The following is a 23,569-nucleotide window of genomic DNA, read 5'->3' on the forward strand; positions in this document are numbered from 1 at the left end:
ATTAAATATAATATTTTGTTATTTTTGTGTAAGTTGTCGAGCCAATGTCAAAATGTAGCTGATGAAAAGTTAAATGGAATAATAAAAAAACTAATTTGTTAGTGAAATGGGTCAAAATTCTAAGACGTTATGGGAATTAGAATACCCAAGTCCAAAAGGCATTTATGATATAGATATTTCAATTGTTATAAATCTAGGTCGCAAATTGGACCATTTATAATTAAAGCATTTATGAAATAGATTTATAACTATCAGAGTATTCAAATTCAAAATTGGACCAAAATTGAAAAGTAAGACATTTATAGTTTATGGTAACTAAACAGGATTTGGCCTCATCCTTCTCAAGAGAGCTGCATAAGAATAAAAACAAACTGAAGTTGTGGAGAAATCTACTGAAGGAGTTGAAGTTGTTAAATACTCACAAATAGATGATATTCCAGCTGAAAGGAAGAACATTCCATTCCATCCAAGAATTTCCTTCAGCTCAATTGTCATATATGATCCCAAGGATCCATTGAGGATCTAGGTGAGAAAATAAAACCATGATGAAGACTCATGAATCACCAAAATTAGAAGCTCATGATATCTAGAAAATTTATAACAGTATAGTAAATAATGGGCAATCAACAATTCCCCCACTATCCAACAACCTTTAAGTTATTTGAACGGCAACCGAAAAGGCAAACCTGCTTGTCTGACGGTTTTCTCCAATTCCACTTTGGACCCAGCAAACCAATCTCTCCCAGATTTTCCTAAAACAATGAAGACTCTTGTTCAGCATCCCTAACCCTTTCTTCAACTCAATCATATTTGGTATGAATAAACTTCAGCCTGTTAATGACTTGTCCACCAAGTTTCAGCTGTGAATGCTCAACAACCTTTGTTTTATCACTGTTCAATAAGTTCTAGATATGAAAATGTGAATATAACGTACAAAATTGTCAATAACTCTGATACTCTCCTCACTTGGCACCATCCTGCTTTTGACTGTGATGACGCTCGTCAGTTCAAGAATAATCTCGAGATTTCTTGATACACATCTTTGAGATAATCCCACTGATAAAAATTTGTGAAGTTATGATCTGAATATTATATAAGGCGTGTTTTCAAACGTCGGTAAGTATGTATGGGTTTGTGTGTGTATACATAACTATGTATATTTGTATATTGATCATCTAGTGGTTATGTCAATGAGTATATAACATTAAAAGGACTGTTTACAAGACATATACAGATTGAAAGATATTGAAAGGGACAATACCTTCTCGTCAGAACAGACTTCTTTTTTTTTTTTTTTTTTATTACATTTTCACCCCAAACAAGGCACATTGCCACTTTGGTGTAGGGGCTACAATCAGGGGCAACAGCTACTGAGGTACTATGTAGGGATTTTGGCAGCAAGATGTCAGTTCACATTTCACTTGAACTTCTGCACGTCAGTACAGTTGGGGAAGAAGGGACCTGGAATGGAATTCCAAAGTCTAGCGGTTCTGGGGAAGAAACTACTGTAGTAGAAAGATCTTTTACATCTAGGGATCTCTATAGTGTGGGGGTGTGATTTAGCAGCCTGTCGAGTTTGTCAAGGGTGTTCACGTCGTGGGGGCACAAGTGCTTGCAGTTCGTCTGAGCATTCACCATTAAAATACTTGTAGAACAGGCAGAGGGATGCAACGCTTCGTCATTGGGACAGAGGCTGAAGCTTAGATGCCTATCAGATTTGCGACTCTCTTTTGAACCTTGTCTAGGAGTGAGAGACTAGTAGCAGATGCACCAGCCCAAATATGACAGCAATACTCCATACATGGGCGAATGGTGGCCTTATAAAGGTACAGGATACTTTCGGGTGTTAGTAGCTTTCTAGCACGGTAGAGAGAGCCATCCTTCTTTGCAGCGGCCCTGGCAATGCCTTCAATGTAATTGTTCCAACTCATGTTTCCTGTGAACGTTAGGCCAAGGAGTTTGAAAGATGTACTCTCAGATAAAGAGTCGTTGGCCATTGCTATAGGTGGCAGAGAAGGTTTCTTGTAATTATTGAATGAAACTAGTTTAGTCTTGGCGACATTGAACGTGACCATCCATTTTTGTCCCCTCTCGTCGGATAGGTTCCATCTTAACGAAACGATGCTTATCAACGTATAGGATGAACCTGTTTTTTAATCATCTAATTGCTAATCCATAACAAAATACCCCCCCCCCCAAAAAAAAAAAAAACAAGAAATCAATCCGCCACCACAAAACAAATAAAATAAACACCAGCACATGGACTCTCTAACTTTTTATCCTCGTTCATATTCATGGATATATTCTTTTACTAAGACCATTCTCTTTTATTTCCCTTTTTCATTTACATGTTAACGAAGACAACTTAATAAAATTGTTTTAATTTAAAAGTCGACTTTATCTCCATTTTATACAAACGTCTTTTCTGGTTCGATTTTTTTACAAAATAAAATCTAAAAAAAAAAAAAAAAAAAAAAAAAAAACCCGAAAAAGTCAACTCGTCACCACAAAACAAAGAAAACATTTTATGTTTTTACTTACATGTGATGTGAACAGCAGACCATAGTTTGTTAAGTAGTGCTTAGCACCGAATGTCTTCTGTGTAATTGCAGGCAAAAGAACAAACGTTCCAGAAAATGTCAAGAAAATCATGAAGATCCATATACCATACATGTACTTTCCTCCTTTTTCACTCAAACATATTGTGCTTAGGAGAAGCGTTAAGATTATCAACAGACTGAGCATGACTCTCTGCAAGTAAAAAAACAAAAATACGTTTCTGAATTTTTGAGATAAGTATCAATAATTAGATTAATAATTTTGATGATTCAGACCAATATTCTCACAACACTCTCGCATCATAAATGAAGTGCTAAGTAAAATTCAGTTCTAAGTGATACTTCTGGATGTTGAAGGTTCAATCTTTATTGCAGGCAATACTAACAATACAATTGTGAATTACTTATGACTTCTACCAGCTCATGGCTGACAGAACAAAAGCATACAAAACCTTATGCAGTAAATAAAATGTTCTGTGCAGAATTCTGTACAGATTTCTGAGTTTGACAAAAAAAGTTTTGAGTTCGACAAGATACACATGAAGAAGGTCAGAAGTTACATCAATTGAAATGTAAGAATAACATTCAAAATAAGAACTGTAGTCTGAATAATCCAAAAAATACAAATAAAAATTTGAAAATACAATGCAGGCACATTGCTCATACATAGGAAGGTGACTCAAAATATTTACATACTAAACAATTCAAATCGTGCAAAATACTAAACAATTCAAATCGTGCAAAATACCCACCGTTTTTGATATGGGAGTGTGTGTGCTGACAAATTGTTAATTGCTTTGTATGATTTGAATATACAACATAGTCTAATTAGGAAGCTTATTCTATTTATCTCTCTGTGTTAAGAAACAAGGTCAGGTTTTTAAGTAGAAAAGCCAATGCACTAGCATTAGGGCACTCTGGCTTACAAAAAAAAAAAAAATAAATAAATGCAGTGGTATTGTACTGGTAAGCTTTTTCTATACTTTTCATCAATCTCCTGATCACAGATATGATAATTCTTAACAAGTCTATTCTGCCAGGTGCTTCTATAAAGGAAGGCTAGAATTCTCTGGTAAGGGCACTTTAGGCGTTTAGCGGTAAAATCAAAGAAAAAGTAAAGCTTAGGAAGGTAGATCTCCTGATACTGAACATACGTATATCAGCTCAACAACAACAAAATCACTATCGGACGTATCACAGGCAATTAATCAACCTACAGTAATCATGTTGTTGAAGACATTTTGCTTGGTTAGAAGAGCTTTTACAATCACACAATGTTAGGTAGATCTAAAACTTGGGATTATGTTGCATTCCGGAGAGTATTAGTTGTTGAGTTCAGAATCTTACAGTCGAGTGTGGTTCGTCAATTTTATAAACTCAACAAAAGCAAACCATTTTTTTTTAGTTTTATAGAAATCACTCCAGACAAGGCATAAAGCCACTTTATGTAAGAAGCTAAAAAAATACTACTTTAAGGTTAAAAACTTGCCAATGATAAATGTTAAAGGGATAGCTTCCAACCCAGAAAAAGAAATTCTTTTCTTTTTGTCAGAAACATCGAAAACATCGCTCTAAAGGACAAAATAAGAAGAGTTATAAGGCTGTTAGAAGCCAACCCAACATCTATATCTATATCTATATATATATATATCTATCTATATATATATATATATCTATATATATATCTATATATATATATATATCTATATATATATATATATATATATATATATCTATATATATATATATATATCTATATATATATATATATATATATATATATCAATCATAATTTAGGTATTTAAACTTTATGATTTGAAAAAGTTAATTTTCAAATATAGAAGTTTTATTGTTTGCAAACAAAGAATACGGTTTAATAAATCTATTTCCTTAACCCATGAGTTTTTGATGCTTATTCATCTCCTCAGAGGAAAAATACTAGCAAATGTTATTATTGGTTTGCACTTTATTTGCTAAAAAGTTTTTACATATAAAATAAAAAAAATTAGATATTGAGGCAGAAAAAAGGATATTGAACTTACAATTCCAAAACCAATTATATATATATATATATATATATATATATATATATATATATATATATATATATATATATATATATATATATATATATAAGCAGACTCCTTCAGTCTTGGACAGACTATGGATACTCATGAAGGGTTGCTTGCACATTAAATTTTTATGGTAGGAGGTGCGCAATCTCCAACCACACCTCTCCTGAATCCACATTGTTAAATACCAGTGGCAAGTGAAATGTATGTACAAGACGACTGGAAACAAATGCCGAGATAAGCGGAGAGTACATACAGCACCTAGAATTCCCAAATGGTCACCCATCTGGTACTAACCAGGCTCAACATTGCTTAACTTCGGTGATCGGACAAGAACCGGTGTGTCAACACGATTATTCCACACACACATATATATATATATATATATATATATATATATATATAATTATTTTTTTTACTATAATAATTAAATACCTACAGACACTAGTGTTTCATCCTTTCGGGATTCTTCAGTGCAGGGTGTCACGATTAACACCAGCCGAACGATTCGAACCCGCGACACAAGACATCTCTGGCTCGATTAGCAGAAACCGTATCCATTCGGCTATATATATATATATATATATATATATATATATATATATATATATATATATATATATATATAGCTTAGTGCGTTAGAGGAAAAGAGTGAGCTCAATTCTATAAGAGGAGACTTATCTGGACAATATAAAGCTCAACAAGTATCCTTGGAGCTTCTTTAGGAGAACAAATAGGAAAAGGAAATGAAGTCACAAAAACTATATATTGGTAAATATAGATTGGTTCATTTATTCAATAAGGGAATACAAACGATTAGTTGGGGGATAGAAGGGACTCTTTATGCCAAGGCATTTCGAAGTCTAATGCTTCTCATCAGAAGAGTAGAGAAAATGCTAAGTAACATAGATGTGGATGATTGATGCGGTGGAGTAATAGGGGGAAATGAACTATTAACAGTAATAATATTAATAATAACAATAATAATAATGACGATGATAATGACAATAATAATGATGATGATAGTAACGATAATAATAGCAATGACGATAATAATTATAATAATAATAATAATAATAATAATAATAATAATTATAATAATAATAATAATATTAACAATAATTATAATAATAATCATAATCATAATAATAATAATAACTAAAACGTGAATAAAATTAAGGGGTACAGATAAAGGCAAGGTTCAAAAATCTACTTTGTCCTGTTAGACACCTCCAAAGAATTAGCTACTCTATCTCTCTACCTTTGCCTTATAAAAAAGAAAACAGAAATATTGCCACATATTACCTAGTATATATTATACTCTTAAATCCAGAATTATAGCCTTAAAACTACCCACCAGACCCACCCCTTTCGCCTTAAATCATCACCATAATATCCCTCCCAAAATTATACACTAATTCATAGTGCTGTTGTCATCTCGGTTGTATCTATAAAAGAATGTTTCTGCATAAATAACAGACACCTTACACGCCATTAAAATAGAATCACCACCCATCAACGCTATACCCCAACTTTAACCCTAAAACATATACTACATACATTTAAGACTATGATAAAGACCCTATACACCTTTCTGCATTACACTATATATAATACGCTCCTCCTTTATTTAGAATTCGAACTCCCCCCAACATCAGTTATGATTTTATTTGATCTATTTTGTTCCTAACGAATCCAATGCTAGACGCCGCATCCCCACTATGTAACCTAGCATCTTCTCTACTCTTCTGATGAGAAGCATTAGGCTTCAAAATTGTTTTGATATATATATATATATATATAAATAGTATTTATTGCTAAAATTTAAACTTACTCTAGTTTTTAATAGCTGAAATACCTGGCCCAAGATGGGCTCATTATAATAAAACATTCTTGAAATCCTGATCAAAATATCTGAAAGATAGTTCAATCCGAGTCTTTAGTAAAATGCCGGTTTTATATTAGTTTTAGGTTTTTAATATGGAGCCAGCTTGACTAGTAACCCAACCGTTTCTTGGATCGGAAGCAAAACCCAAACATCTAAAGTTCTCAATTTGAGGACTCACTGTTTTAATTATGAACCAGGATTATGACCTACCTTAAAATGATATCTGTCACCAATGAGACCCCAGAGCAATCGTCCACTGGCATTTGCTATACTTGAAAATGCTCCTGTCATTGATAAGAAATGGTCATTCTTTATAAAAGTTTGACCATAAGCCTAAGAAAAAAAGTTACAAAACAGTTAATCTTTTAATGAAGGAAAGCATAGGATGGTTAAGGTAAGTAATAAATGTGATATATCCTTTTGTATTTGGATTTATCATGGCTCAAACTAACAAGGAACACAACATATATCTCTTCTATTATATAAAAGTCACTTGTGTGTGTGTGTTCATTCCCTATGGACTCCGAAACGATTTCTTTTAAATTTCACACAAATATACTTGATGTATCTGGGAGTGTTCTTATGTAAATTGTTTTGCGTCTGAATGCCTCCGATAAGTATTGGAAATTGATAATCAAAACACACCCGATTAAAGAAAGAAAGTCTGATTTTCACCCAAATAAACCCTCTTATACAACTTAACATCACAAGTGCATTTTAGAAGTTCTATTACCAAACAAGCAGGTGGGCCCAGTGAATAAAGCAACAGTAGGTTCTTTAATAAGACAAGGGTACGTATGAAATGAATGTTATGAGTATAACTAAACCATCATATCTGACTTTTGTATTTTAAACTTTAATTCAAGCCATTATGTTAGTTGGTTTGATTGTTTTTTTTTTGTTTTTTTATGGCATATCAACCCTTTTCGGATTATTTAATGCCGACTCCAGTGATTTTGAAGAAAATTATTTTAATAGAATATTTTTTCAAGTCGGTTTTATTTAACCCCTAGTTGGGACCCTAACAGATACTACCACTCCGGATCAGAATGAACCTAGGAGCAATGACAATTAAGGAATGGCTCCACATTCCCCAAAGCCCACGAGCTGGGGTCTCACCATCGGATATAGTTTAAGATTAAATAATTTTATGAAATCAAGATTGATTCTTTGATAAAACAGGGACGTGTTCAAAATAAATGTTTTTGCTTAAAGTACAATTAAAACATGATACTTGATTTTAGCCTTTTAAACTTTAATTCAAGCCATTATATAAAAATAATTTCATAAAATCAACAGTGGGTTCTCTACTGTGCAATCTAGATTACAATCTATTGTGGACTAAGTCACTGCGGGAGACATGTGAAGCTTCCTGCAGTGGGTTCCTCAAAAAGAGAAGGCAATTAATCGATTTGATTGAAAAAAAAAAATGGGCCTTTCAACCGATTTCAATGACAATAAAAATATGTTAGCATGGAACATTTGTTGAGCCTTATTCAATCCCGGGCAACGTCGGACTTCCTTGCTTGTATATATATTATTGAATAATATAAATGTAAATATTTTATATTAAATCATATCTTGATAAATTGATGATCGATATTATAGATAGAACATTAATAAAAGACATTGAAATGATGAAAAATAAAATTTAGAATCCAGAAGTTCATAGAAAGATTTCTGGATTCAGATATTAATGGAATTATTCACGTCATTATTTACGAATTTCTGATTTGCAATTTATTTAATCAACTAAATTCATTGCCATGGAATATTTGTTGATCCTTATTCTTCTTCTTCTTATTATTTGGATTCATGTAGTTCATTGTTCAACTTTCTCTCCACTATGGTCCTAGATATGACCTTAAACTATATCCGATGGTGAGGCCCTAGCTTGCAGGCTTTGAGGATTGCGGAGCCACCATTTAATTGCCATTGCTCCCAGGTCCACTCTGACCCCGGAGTGGTAGTACCTGTTAGGGTCCCAACTATGAGTTAAATAGAAACCGAGTTGAAAACAACAAATATATTCTATTAAAAAAATTTTCTTAAAAACTTTTGGATTCGGCATTAAATAACCTGAAAAGGGTTGATATGCCGTAAAACAAAAACAACCAAACCAAACCTCTGTACTATTTTAAAATTATTTCTTCAAACATTGTATTTCTAACAAATTTAAAAACTTTTGAAACTTTCCTGATAAAAACTTTTTTCCTGTTGGAAATTCTCTTATTTACAATTCTGATGCACAAATCACGCATAGTTGGCAGTCAGTCTAATGTATACGCACTATTTCAATTTGTTGTATTTGTTTTTCTTTTTAATATATTTCGTTTCAACTTAATATCAAGTTGCATCTTTCTTCCGGACCCTTCCAGGTTCAAAACAGATTTTGACCTTAGTTTTATTTGCCCCTTTTTCCTTTTTTTCTCCTATATTTTCATATTCTTTGCTTTTTTTATTTTATCTCCTATACTTGTTCATAATTATTTTTATTCATTTTTAAATCAACATAACTGAATTATCTACATTTGATTTTTCTTGCCAAGGAAGTTCTATTTGTGGCAATATTTTTCTCTTTATAACTTGAATTTCTACAGACTTCTCATTTTGGATTTTATTTGAATTATTCACGAATTTCTGACTTGTGATTTAGTTACTCTTGCATAACTTGACCCAGATTCTCGGGAATTCCCATCAAACATGGGTCGGGCGAGACTGGCAATCATCGGTTCCAGCCGAGCGTTGTTCAAATGTTGAAATGTTAAATCGACTTTTTATTTTTTATTTACATCACCGACAAGGAGAGTTTTTTGGTGACCGTACCAAATCGCAACGCCAAAACCCTCCTTTCAATAATAAACAAATATATTCTGCCGGGGACGACAGCCACATATTCAACTGTTGGGTGGGCCTATAACAAAGTAGGAGGAGAAGGATTCCACTAACCACCTGATAGTAAATCATAAGTATGCATTTTGTAAACCCCATGACGAAACCAACAACGAACCACGTCAAAAGGATGTGGGAAGCAAGCAAAACAAGCAAGAATGCGGGACCAACCGGGGGCTTCTGGGTAAATATTTACTTGGATTTATGTGGAGACAAAAAATTCAGCATCCGTGAATGTTTATGCAAACAGTAACCCCCCCCAAAAAAAAACGAATGAAAAGTCAGTTTTGTCTGGTCTAAAAGTTGTATCAGTAGCCAGATTTTTAATTTAAACACTGATTCTCCAGAAATACACAAAATCTAATTTATCTAAACTTTTCTAATTTTAATTTATCTAAACTAAAACTTTTGGAAAAGAGATTGAGTATCTCTTTCTCTGCTATATGGTTTTGTTGTGTCTGCATGAATAAGATCTGTTGAACATTCTATTACTTAAGTGCCTTCTCACATAGCTAAACAAAAATAAATGAAAAAATAAAAATGTACGAATAACTTAAAATTGCATTTTACCTTATAAAGTGTGCAGATAAATTCGATGCTTTGGTCAAGGAAGAAAAGAATGAACCAAAGTATATAGAACTGTCGAGTTTTTAACACTTCACGTGGAGTCAGGTAGAATTCATATTCTTCTAAACTTCTGGAAAAAAAAGAAGATATTTACTGAAAAAAAAGTCTGAAAATATGCAAGAACAAGAAACAAAAATTCATTCTCAATACCAAAAATTCCAGAATTCAAAAATATTCCAGAATTTTCCCTCAAAATTCCTGAATCAAAATAAAAAAAAAAAAAAATTGAGAATTCCAAATCGCTTTAAGATTAACGAATGTTTCTGTAGTCATCATAAATAAAGATTAATTTTCTCTCTTGGAGAAATGTTTCTACTAGGCAATTTGGTTAGACACTAAGCAATTAACTTGCAGAGCGCATTGCTTTCATCTGTCACCTGAAGAACTACTTTAACCCTTTTAGACAATCACGGCCGGTCAGTAAAGAGAACCCTGAAAATCTGGACGCTCAAATATTGGCTATCTTCGACTGAAGATAACTGCTTACAGACCTTCGACAGCCCAAAGAGCTTTGCATGTTTTTTTTTCTTCAGTTGGACACTGTCCAGATATCTTCGAATTACACTAAACGGTATAGGAAATTGAATAAATCCTTTTACTTTTCTTATAAAAAAGGTTCTGTTTTTTCTTTTATGAGAGAGTTTTCATTACATACTGAAGCAATGAATATGAATACGGGTTCTTTCATACAAGAATATGGTTGGCTGTTGTAAATAAATATGGACAGGTATAGAAGCCTGGAAGAGACATCAAAAGATATGCCGCAAGTATTAGCATATTATCAATTACAACTATATAAACAACCGTTTATTAAGGCGACTTACTAGATAGTTTTACTCGATTACTGTAACCAAGACCACTCATTTACTTCAAACGAATATATACTTTTCACGTGGCATATTACATACTAATAAAATATAGACATGCATTTTATTTCTATATTTCTAGGTCTGGTTATTATTGAATAAAAAAAAAAATACAAATCATTGTTTGAGCAGACATTTTCTCATGCGATGTAGATTAAAATATGTTGCTACATTGGAATCTGAAAAAGTGAATAGTTCGCCATTTTCCTTTGTCATCCAGTGTACTTGTGAAGTAAAAGCCCATTTATATGCAAATTAAAATATTTACTTGTTGAGATCATTCAAGTAAACATTCTTTATAGAAACCGACAACTCATGTCCATTGCATTCTTTTATTAACTATTTTACTCAATTCTTAAGATAAATGACGCAGGAAACATTCAAAATTAATAATTGTGTTGATTTATTTTTATTTGAGCTTTCGACTTACATTGGTAGATTCGCATAATTTGAAATCTGAAATAATTTTACTTTTTTTCAACTTATTTTTTCTTTGTAATAACGACATTTATTTCCTCATTGATACGGCCGTGACATCACCCATGCGATCCCGAACATTCTCTATACCTCTCACGTGATCTTGAACGTTCTTTCGTTCCGTGCTCCACGTCTCTGACGTAATCTCGAACATGATCTCATCTCTAACATGATCGTCCTTTTTAAAGTCTTTCTGTTTCCCTACCGGCGACGTCATTTTGCATGCATTTACACATGCCCGTCTGCGCTATGTTACACATGTTTTATAAATTTAAAGAAATTTATATAACATAAAAACATAAAAAAACATTACATGAATATTTTTCAAAACTATGTGACCATTTTTTGGAGTAATGTGGAAAAAAGTAAACATAAAGATTATTTGGCATAAATTCAAAACAAACAATTTTCACATCTTTGCCAATAAAAATAAAAAAATACATTAATCATAGTATTTGCATGACAAAATTATATAACCAAGAAATGTCACAAACATTTTTTTTTGTATTAGCTATAAAGTGACAGAAGATAAAGATGGAAATTGGCATCAACAGGTACTGTACGAACATCAATCAAGGAGCGGGTATAAACTAGTTCTTATTTATTTATATTTATTTTAACTTGTATTGATCTTTTTATTTTTATTTATTTATTTTTTTTTACTCACGTTCACCCCCTAACAAGGCATATCGCCACTTGGACATAAGGGGATTCTATTTGAGACCAAACCTAGGAAAGATTAACAAGATGTTGCTTTACGTTACATTTTAAACTTCTGAATATCAGTACAGTCAGGGATGCAGGTAGAAGGAAGGGAATTCCAAAGTCAAGGTTCGAGGGAAGAAACTATTGGAGTAAAAAGCTTTCTGGCATCTAGGGACCTCAACAGTGATTTTGTTGCTAAGCAGGTTTGTCGCAGGATATGTACGTCAAGGGAGCACAAGTACAACGAATTCATCAGAGCACATTTCATTAAAATATATGTAAAACAGACACAGAGATGCAACATTGTGGTGATGGGACAGGGGTTAGAGCTTAGTCGACAAAGTGGGACTTATTAAATTGAAGACTCTTTTTTGGACTCTCATTGGTATTTATTTATATTGTAATATATTGAATGACAGATATGTTCATTATTTTTGAATGATGGTTGAACTTTTAAGCATTCAAGGATACACTGAGTGGCAAGATAAGATATCAAACCTCCCGTCAGTACACACCATACTGCAACAGTGTCGGGTTTATATGTGCCCAATTCCAGATTCAAGACTCCCAAAACGGCTCTTTTATGGGTCAGCTGCCCAAAGGAAAACAAACTATAGAACAACGAAAACGATTCAAGGACAGCTTGAAAGTCATCCTCAAACAGTTCGGTTTGTATTCCAACTAGCTCAAAAAGATGTTCCTATCGTATCTTAAGCCACAAAGGGTGACGATTTCAGAATCTGCATGTGTTGAAAAACACGAGAGGAAATGCATTCATAGAAAATACAGATCAGTCAGCACTTCTACTACAGAATTAAACTTTTTTCCTTATTAATCCTTAATTACGCATCAAATTAATACTATAATACTTAGTTCGCTGCATCTTATTATAACAAAAGTCCATACAAAATTTCAGTCAGATCGGTCCTGTCGTTTTTGAGAAAAAGTAAGAGTAAATGTGGTATAGTGGTGACTAACCCCTATTAATAAAAAAAAAACTAAGCATAGAACAGATGCCATGACACTAGGTTCGTTGCAACTTATCATAACAAAAAGCCATACAAAATTTCAGTCAGATCGGCTCTGTAGTTTTGGAGAAAAAGTGGAATGGACAGACTAACAGCCAAAGAGAAATATAACATATTGTACGATTTTCAAAATATTTACCCATTTTTATCGCTGCCATTTTCCAAGTTAACATTTCCTTTATTTTTCTGTTGAAATCTGAAAGAAAAATATTTGTTAAATAACAATAAAATTAAGATAAAGTTAATAAAAGTTAATATAATTAAAAAAAAATAATTAAATAATTAATTTAATCAATTAATTTAGATGAAGGATGGAATTCTGATTATGCATAAAAAATGCAAATAAACAGAAAAAAAACATAAAAAAATAATATTATACAAAACAATGCAAAATTAGCATGTATCCAGTTTACGACCTAATCTCCAGCAAGTTTGCGTCAGCAGTTTCCGGCAGGTTACATAAGCAGTCAAAAGATGCCAAAACGATTAGCCAATTAGCTGTCAAAAGATGAAGTTTATTCAGCCAGATAAAACTTTCTTCTGATGAATATGATTTCAGCTTGTACAGCAGTAAAATCACACCTAACCAAAACCTGATAATCAAAATGATGGCCACCATTAACAAGACAAAAAGATAAGTTGAAAAGTTTCAATGAAAACATGCAATTCATTGAATCAAGAAAAATTTTTTTTTACTGAAAATTAATTTTAACACGCTCTGTCAATGTGAAATTCCCTCTTTCCCCATGCTTAGAATGGCTTTCTAAATAGAAAACCATTCTTAACTTGAGGTAAAAGGAAAAGAATGCTGCGTTTTAAATTAATCATTTGCCAATCTTTGCTTTAGCATTTTCGTTTTTTTTTTTTTTTTTTTTTTTTTTTTACATAGGAATCACCACTTATCAAGGCCTGGAGGCCACTTGAGGATAAGGGTTAATGGGTATACATTAGTCAATGTGATTATAACATAATAAACATAAGTAGTGGGAATTTTGTAAATTGGATTACTTAGGGGGACGGTTCATCAAGAACTTGTTTTTGTTGGACTTGAAGATTGTAGTCAGCTGGAAAGCAGGCAAACAGAAGAGAGTTCCACAGGTGTGCAATTCTAAGAAAGAAGCTTTGTTAATGGAATCTGCATTTAGGTTTCGGCATAGATAAAGTATGGGGAAATTATTGATAGTGGTTTTGGCTAGATGAGTGTTTTTCATGAAAGTTTGGCGAAGGGGGACCATAGATTGAAGCTCAGCTGAGCACTTGCCATGAAAATAACGATAAAGCAAAGACAGGCTTGCAACGTCTCTTCTGTGGGAAAGAGGTTGCAGGGAAGAGAAAAGGGCATCCCTCACTAAGTTACGAAGTCTATTTTGAACTCTGTCAAGGCAGGATGAGCTGCTTCTAGCAGCTCCTGCCCAGATGTGGCAACAGTATTCGATCGTTGGCGATACCTGGCTTTTATATAGGTAGATAATTGCATCAAGAGTGAGCTGCAGGAAGATGCTGACGTAAAGTTGCTGGAGATTGGGTCATAAACTGAGTATTAAAAAAATATTGTTGAGGTTGTTTTTTTCTTAATAAGTGTCTTAACTAAACTCATTTGTCATTAAGTTCACAAATGTTTTGAAATGATGGTAATGTGAAGAGCACGGTGAGAGTCACTAAAAACAAAGCTGGAAGATTTTTACAAGAACTTTTTTTCATAGAAAATATTTAAAAAGTGGAAATTATATTGAAAAATAAAACAAACTTATTTTACCTAGGTGAAATATGAATCCCCAGTTACTTTCTTCCCCACGAGGACAAAATTAAACACAAGGTCGGTTTTTAAATGTGGATAAAATTCAGTTCTCTCATTAGGGCATTAGATTAGGACAAAAACAAAAATTACTACAATCTAAAAGAATTTCTTTTCCACTGACTGAGAACAGATGGAAAAAAAATGAAGAGTAGTATCAGAACAGATACTACATTTTGTTTTTTACTAAAAAAAAAAGAAGCGAATAAATGTGTGTCCCTATTTATTTGCCTCCCAACGAGAGAAGAGTTAGACACAAGATCGGTTTTTAGTGTGAGAAAAATCCAATTCCCCTAAAAGGATAACTCTAAATTGGGACAAAAAAGAAAATTGCCTTTGTCTATAAGGATTTCTCTTTCACTAACGGAATACAATTAGAAAATACTACACTTTTTTTCCTAACCAAAAAGCCATTTTGAAATCTGGGTGATTTCATTGCAAAATACAACTTATTTATTGAATTTCAGAGAAGTTCAACATTTTTTAGGTTATTTGAGTCTTGAAATAATTTTGTTACCATGGTGATGCTATTGGAGGTGTTGATGCTATATTCATTTTAATGTAATGTAGCTTATAGAAATTGACTTCTAAACTAACTTCTTGCAAGGTCTTTATTTATCCCTCTTTCTCTCAATCAATCCTTATCACTTACTCCTATGTTTTTCCTTTGCTTTCCTCTGTCAATTAACCCTGCTTCCTTAACTGTTGTGTTTATGATCAAATTCTTGCAAATATGATAAAATATGTTGATCAAAATAAAATAACCAAATACTTTGACTTTATTCTTTTTCTGTTTATTTTCATCAATTTCATTTCGTCGTCGTTTTCCATTTGTTCTAAATCACTTTCAGAGTTTGAATCAGAATCACTCTGATTTGTATAAACATTTTTCACAGGAATCTTTGCAGTTGGAGTCTGAAATCGGAAATAAGGAAATATCTGTCATAAATAACAAACAATATAGTTGCCAAAGTTGACTGAACAGTTTTAAATATCTTTTGTTAACAAGTCAAATAAATATATATTCCCCTCTCTCACACATCAAATATCTTTGCTTGAAATTAAAAAAAAAACAGCCTAGTTATTTCTGAGTCCATAGGGAACGACTCCCGCTCACACTACCCCCACTCGAATATTGATTAAATTCTTTCTGCTTTTCTTCCTATCTTTTCTTCATTTCTCTTTGCCAGCTACACTTAATGAAGGAAATATGATCTGTATCTGATGTCACCTGTCAAACATAAACCAAACAAAACATATATTTTCAAATTCATTTGCCTTCAAAATTACACGTTTCCAAGCAAAAAAATCCAAAACCATTTACATTCTTTTTTATTATAAATATTTTTTTACTTTTCTTCAAAGAAATCGCTATTTTACAAGTAACTATTTTCACAATAATCTGTTAAAAAGAAAAATGAAGAGAAATGTCTCTAAATAATTAATAATTATTTTCAAATAAACTTGATTAATACTATTAGTATAATACTGTAAAACTGTATTAGGTTTGAGTGACATCATATATGGTGTCATGTTAAGTCCATTCATTTCAGCTGCTAACATAACTAAGGTGCTGAAATTAATTGATTTGCAGGTAGTGAGCCAAACTATATCTGTATCTCTGTGAATTTTAAACACCTGATCTCCCCCCTCCCGAAAAATAAATAAAAATAAATAAATAAAAAATGCATGACCGATGTTGTGAGACTCTATTTGGATCTTAATTCTAAGATTTTAATCCATAAAGCATGATGTTATATTTAAGACTGTTTTATCAAAAATCTTTTTAATCCAATGATTTTAGAAGTTTATGCAAATATCCTTAACTTTCTCTCTGATTCTTGAACCTTTATTAATTTTAACATTCTAGAGTTCCTCCCGCTTGCCAAAAAAAAAAAAAAAAAAAAAAATGCCTCCCACAGAATCGTTAATAAAATTGATAAACCTTCCTATAATCCAACCATGTTTAAACAAAAAAACTTCAGTCGATGTCTGACTTGTCTATCAAGTTTCAATCATAAATGTTCAACAGTTTTTGTTTCCTTATCATTCAATCATAAGCACTCCTGGATATGTCATGCAAAATTGTCAACAATTCTAATACACTCCTCATTTGAGAATGCCCTGATTTTGATTAAATTCAGGAATAATCTGGGGATTGTTTTGATAGACAATATCTTTGAGATAGCCACACAGATAAAAATATGGAAGATTTAAAGTTCAGTGAGTGTTAAGTCCATTCAGAATCCATGGCAGAAAGTGGGTTCCCTCTGTTGAGCTGGAGGACTACTCACACCTGAGAGTATCCTGTATCTCTACAAAGCCACCATTCGCCCATGCATGGAGTATTGTTGCCACATCTAGCCTCTTCCTCTTGGATAGGGTCCAAAAAAGAATTTTCCATCTAATAGGTCCCACTTGGTCAACTAAACTCCAGCCCCTGTCTCATCGCCACTGTATTGTATCTCTGTGCTTGTTTTACAGATATTCTAGTGGAATGTGCTCTGATGAACTTGTTGAATTTGTGTCCCACCCCCACCGATGTACATATCCTCGAGAAACCTGCTAAGTAACAAAATTTCACCCCTTCACTGTTGAGGTCCCTAGATGCCAGAAAGCTTTTTACTCTAATAGTTTCTTCCCTCGACTTGGGAATTCCCTTCCTGCTACTTACTTCCTTGACTGTACTGATATACAGAAGTAAACCAACATCTTGCTAATCTTTTTTAGGCATGGTTCCAAATCGTAGTGTTATAAAAAGGGACAGACCCCAGTAAGTAAAAGAGTAAACTAGATAAGTTGAAAATGATATCAGGAAAAGGTTAGAATCGAATCCAGTAAGAAAAGTTAAAAAAGAATACATATTGAAATCCTAGGAATGCAGAACGATGGTTGTTCTTGCAAATAACTAAATATTATTTATGTCAGAGATAGATATTTTATTTAGGAATGCATTCGATTGTTCATTCTTTTAGAAATAACTGAATATTAAAATGGCAGTTAAAAGAATGGAAAATACGAGTTTAGAAATAATGATTAACAAACTAGGTTAGATATTGAACAATTCAAATTGGAAATTCTTTGTTTGCCAAAAGTGTGTTTGGACATACATAGGTGAAATCCACGTGAATAAATTTCACGTGGTGAAGCATGCTTTGACGTCATAAAGAAAGGAGATTCCCAATATATTGAGACAGGGTCAAAGTTAGAGAGTCACAGTCAGAGACAGAGCCAGAAAAAGTTGAGTCGGCCACATTGGGAGCTGATGGCCTCTTGGAGGTGAGAGTGGGGAGAAGAGGAGACCATGCAATCGTAAAAGCTTGAATCCCTGACCATCATCAATCAATCAGCTGGTATGAATAAAAAATCATCTATATTTGTAAACTGTTGTCTCCGTTTGTCGTCATTCCACCAAACGAAAAGGTAAATCTGTTTTGTCTATCATCTTGTAAACGAACTTTGTATAACCACCTTTCAAGTAATGTGTCTCCTCCGCCACCATAAATAATGTATCTCCCTCTATATGTGTTAACAGGAACCGTTGCATAAACGTCTCAGCTCCGTAAAAATAATATGAAGTCTTCAAGAATCGTCACAGTCGTGGTGGTGGTGGTGGTGGTGGTGATGCAAACAGTGTATAAATATCATTATCATGCTTCGTTCTGAGTCCCCGTTATATCTGTGTCTCCGATATGAACCCCCGACTACACAACAGTAGCTCCTTACATCCAAGTTGTGATATCCCTTGTTAGGGATGAATATGAGTTAAAAAAAAAAAAGAATCATATCTCCTCACTAATTACTTTCTTAGTATCGTCTGTACCGAGGATTGAACCTTCAACCTCTAGAAGACTGTCACTTAGAACTAATTATCAATTAGCACTGTTAAACATGCACCAATCATTGCTTAATTATAAACACATCTGGATACAACTGTACTAAATTGTCAATAATTCTGATACACTCCTCCCTCGGCATTACCCTAATTTGGGATGTGATGGCCCGCTTTCAGATGAGAAATAATCTAGGGTTATTTTAATAGACATTATCTTTGAGAAAGCCAGGTGATGAACATGTATTAGTCAGGCCTACCTACGACAAAAATAAATTTGTCCACCGGCTATAAAAAGCCAATGGCAGAATCGTGCAGCGAGTAACTGCCGAGGTTGCTCTGGTACCGTGTTTTGACTGAGTTGTTTGAAATCATGTCGGGTTATTTTGATGAAGTTGTTTGGGATTGTGTCAGGTTATTTTGAAAAAGTTGTTTGAGATCGTATCAGGTCGTTTTGACAAAGTTGTTTGGGATCGTGTCAGGTCGTTTTGACAAAGTTGTTTGGGATTGTGTTAGGTCGTTTTGAAAAAGTTGTTTGAGATTGTGTCAGGTCGTTTTGACAAAGTTGTTTGGGATCGTGTCAGGTCGTTTTGATAAAGTTGTTTGGGATTGTGTCAGGTCATTTTGACAAAGTTGTTTGGGATTGTGTCAGGTCGTTTTGACGGAGGTGTTCGGAATCATGTCAGGTCATTTCAATGGCGGTGTTCGAGATTGTATTGACTGAGGTGTTCAGGATCATGTCAGGTCATGTCACTGAAATTGTTTGAGACTGTGCCAGGTTGTGCTAACGAAAGTGCTTGATACTGTGTCGGGTTGTATTGATGGTATTTTCTGTGTTGAGTCGTGTAAACGGATGTGTTCAGTTATGTTTATTGTCCAGTTGACTTGACAGTTGATGCAGTCATACTGCTGCATGTGATAATTTTTTTTTCACCATCTCTCTTTCCTTGTAAAGTCACAAGCCACACAGATAAAAATCTGATGAGACGATCACCACAGTGTCCTCACATATAATTTAATAGCAATGAAACAAAAAGCATTTAAGATTGAAACTTGATAGACAAATCATGCATAGATCGGTGTTTATTTGTATCAAAGTTGGTTGAATTGCAAAAAAGATTGTGAATCTTATTAACATTTTCAAGGGTGGCATTGTGTATATCTCTCTCTTCTCCTGTCCTCTTCCTCCATATTGAAAACCTACTGACCCTGAAACCATTCTAGCGTTTTCCTACAGATCTACTTTTTTTCTTGGAATTTTAATGGCATGTTTAATTTGCTGAGATAATTATGTTGCTGATGACATAGCGCTCTATTATAGTCCTGAAGGAAAAACGAATGCACACATATCTAAAGCGATGGCAGAACCGTAGAAAACGACCTCCAGTCTGTAGTGGAATGGGGCTGTAAATAAATGGTAACATTTAATGCTACTAAGACTAAGCTTCTTTCCTTTAACAACTATAAAGAAAACTTCTCAACCACCTATAGCCATGACTTATAAAATTTTACTTGAGAGCTTATCGTCCAAAATTTGGCTTAACATTCACAGACAACATGAATTGGAACAAATACACTGAAGACATTGCCAATGCTGCATAAAAAGGTGGGTTCCTTTTACAGTGCTACAAAATTACTTACACTGAGATCATCATAATAGGCCACAATATCATTTACATGATTTGGACTACTGTTCTCATCTTGATTGTTATTCTCACGACGTTTTGGCCGATGTAACCCCCAACCTTCTTCAGATGTATCTTGTTGAACTCGGGAATCTTTCTACTGGAATCAGGAATTATTCTGCCAAATCTCTACAAAGCCACCATTTTCTCAGGCATGGAGTATTGTTGTCACATCACTAGTCTATCCTTCATAGACAAAGTCAATAAAAGGGTTTCCAATCTAATAGGTCCTGCATTATCAATCAAGTTCCGACCCATGTCCAAACGCCGCAATGTTGCACTCCTGTGTCTGTTTTACAAGTACTTTAATGAAATATACACTGATGAACTCATTTCACTTATACCCCCCTCAACATACATACATTTCTTTACATTGGACTTGAAAACAACCATGTTGTAGTAAACTGGAAAGTAGCCCCGCAATATAAAAGTCCATAGGTGGGCAGTTCTAGGAAAGAAACTTTGATTATATTTAAAAAGGAAGAGAAACTCATAAGTGTTTACCAAAGAAGAAAAAGAAGAAGAGGAAGAAAAGGAAGAAGAAGAGAAAGAAGAGGAAGAAGAAGAGAAAGAAGAGGAAGAGAAAGAAGAGGACGAAAAAGAGGAGGAAGAAGAACTGCGTAACTATATTTCATGTTGAGATTGTTGACCTATTTTTTATTTCTTTCTGCAAGACACCATAAATCACTCACATAGCAAAAGGTTAATCCACAGCTGCTTTATAAAGCTCTCCAACATTTTGTTTGTCATTTTAAAGTGAGAAAGTTAATAAAAAGGTAATAAAAAGTTAATAAAAAATACTTACCGATTTTGGATTAAAAGTCATTAATGATCCAATGGAGGTAAGCAACATAAAAGAACTGCCCAAAAGTAAAAAGCAATATGGTACATTGTCAAGCACCTCAGGTTGGGAAAAGTACCTACAAAAAAAAAGAAAAAAAAAAAAAATTTTCTGCAATTCTTAATTTTTGATTAATTATTTAGTGTAAAAATAGATTAAGAATTGTTTCTTTTCTTTTTCTTTACTTTTATTCACCAGAACAAGATATGTTACCACTGAGACAAGGGGCTACTGTGATTAGGGGCCAGATTTAAAGGAGACATCCTAAATGAGGAGTTGGACAGCAAGATGTTTGTTAATATAGATTTAAACTACTGAATTTTAGTACAGTTGATGAAACAAGGAGCAGAGAGGGAATTCCAAATGTTGTATTGTCGGTTTATATAACTGTATCTATGTATGTCTAATATATATGTAATCGATGCTTATGTACCGTTTAGTGGTTAGAATTATAAAGACAGTTATGTTTTTGTGTATATAGGGTGTCTGTACATGTCGATCTGTTACAATAGTCTTTCTATGTGTCTGTGGGTGTTTTCACATATTCACGACAATAACAAACGGGACAATAACGGACAGTCTTTAACAATAACAAACAACACTCTTGTCTGCTTGACATGCGACAGATCACATACCTTATGCATTGTCTCCCTCTCCTCTGACGGCAGGCACCTGAAATGACGGCATCTTCTTCCAAGTGAAACACCCAAAACGCCGAGTTATCATTTCCAGATTTTTATTCCCAAATGTTTCACGTCTTGCAGTTTGCAGCTCTTAATCTTCTCCCTTAAATTTTCCTTAGTTGATCTGTAGATGCCTCCATTGGACCACAAAGACAACTCCTGTCCGCTAACGAACCCAGTGGCTGGCTAACTATCAACTCGTCTCTTCGATTTCCTGTTACAGATTATCTCCTAATTCTGATTTCTCCTGGCTTACGTGTCTCTTATGTCAGCCATTATAACATTATGGCAGCCAGAGTGGACAGTCTTATTTGTCACATCGTTGTTTACTAAACCAAACTCCAAACTAGCTTTGCTTATGCTTTTCATTCAGAACATTTTTCCTTGAGCCAAAATTCCCCGGTTAAATATTTAACATAAATATTTTAAGTAACATGCTTTTCTTTTAAAGCATTTTTCTGAATATCTGAATATCAGAGGAATTCTCAATGAATCCATTCATTCATTGAGAATTCCGCTTTCGTAAATAAGCATTGTTGCCTGAATAGGTCTCTAGTTGCTAAACACTAGAAGACCGAAACATGCTTATGACTGTGTAGCAACAAATTACTGCTTATGTAAAGACAAATTGAATATATATATATATATATATATATATATATATATATATATATATATATATATATATATATATATACTTACATTTCATTTCCAATTTTACGATCAGGGCTAAAATTTTGTGGATTGATGTAAAACGTTATGATAGGGTTCCAAGCAAACGCAGCCACGCCATATCCTGTCAAAACAACTCCTACAGCTGTTGCTTTCTTATTGGGAAACCACTGAAATAATTAAAAAATATAAATAAAATAAGATTTTATTTTTTTCTTTGGTTACACTGCAAATAAAACAGTACATTAATAATATAAAAATTACAATTTTGTAGTCAATTAATGTAAAGTATCAATAAGCATCCATTATGACGAATGTTGTAAATGGTCCATTATTTGACAGCGATTATATTTTGTTGTGAGATAAAAAGAAATTTGCTTATTTCTTGAATTTTCGATTGGCTTCTTCTGAACATTTAATATTTCCTATCATTATTTTTGTCATAGGATAAGCTGATCTACTCGTTTCCGGAATAACGGACTCTGCTAATACAGGAATCAACAACTGACTACAGCATGATCATGTTCAAATCTAATGTAAATAAGTTCTTGTTGCACCATCCGCTAAAATAATAAAACCCTACCAAGTTCCACGATCACTGATAATGTTCTTACCATCTTTCTACCGCTTAACTCTTATCCTAGTGTGCCTCCCACATCATCAAAGTGAAAAAAATTCCACATATTATGTTTGATTCTCCCCCATGGAATCATACAGACGTCTCCAACTGGCCGACTTACCCCAAACACATATGCCGTGATTTTTCTTCTTCAAATACTTATTCTGCGTTGATTCCTGTATTAGCTGAGTGCAAAACAAAAGTCACAATTTGCATACAAAGGCAGATAGAGATATATACATTGTACACAAGCCTTGTTAAACATCGTTGTGTGTGGGTGTGAGTGTATGTGTGTGTGTGTGAGTTAAAGAGTGAGTGTGTGTGTGAGT

General features: G+C 33.5%; 1 protein-coding gene across 1 annotated transcript in view; it reads right to left on the reverse strand.

Moving 5' to 3' along the window:
- The window catches only part of LOC145279648 (apicoplast pyruvate carrier 1-like), a 76,328-nt gene that overhangs the window by 3,341 nt on the left and 49,418 nt on the right, over positions 1 to 23,569 (reverse strand). Inside the window, exons 5-12 of the mRNA XM_080130878.1 lie at positions 22,652 to 22,791; positions 21,231 to 21,345; positions 15,681 to 15,823; positions 13,253 to 13,309; positions 9,981 to 10,107; positions 6,729 to 6,851; positions 2,542 to 2,751; positions 423 to 522 (exon numbers count right to left, since the gene is read on the reverse strand). Of these exons, the coding sequence (XP_079987004.1) occupies positions 423 to 522; positions 2,542 to 2,751; positions 6,729 to 6,851; positions 9,981 to 10,107; positions 13,253 to 13,309; positions 15,681 to 15,823; positions 21,231 to 21,345; positions 22,652 to 22,791 (1,015 nt within the window). The remainder of the gene's footprint in view (positions 1 to 422; positions 523 to 2,541; positions 2,752 to 6,728; positions 6,852 to 9,980; positions 10,108 to 13,252; positions 13,310 to 15,680; positions 15,824 to 21,230; positions 21,346 to 22,651; positions 22,792 to 23,569) is intronic.

The sequence above is a fragment of the Euprymna scolopes genome, chromosome 7 (assembly GCF_053919585.1).
Source record: "Euprymna scolopes isolate OS-2025 chromosome 7, ASM5391958v1, whole genome shotgun sequence".
Taxonomy (NCBI): Eukaryota; Metazoa; Mollusca; class Cephalopoda; order Sepiida; family Sepiolidae; genus Euprymna; species Euprymna scolopes.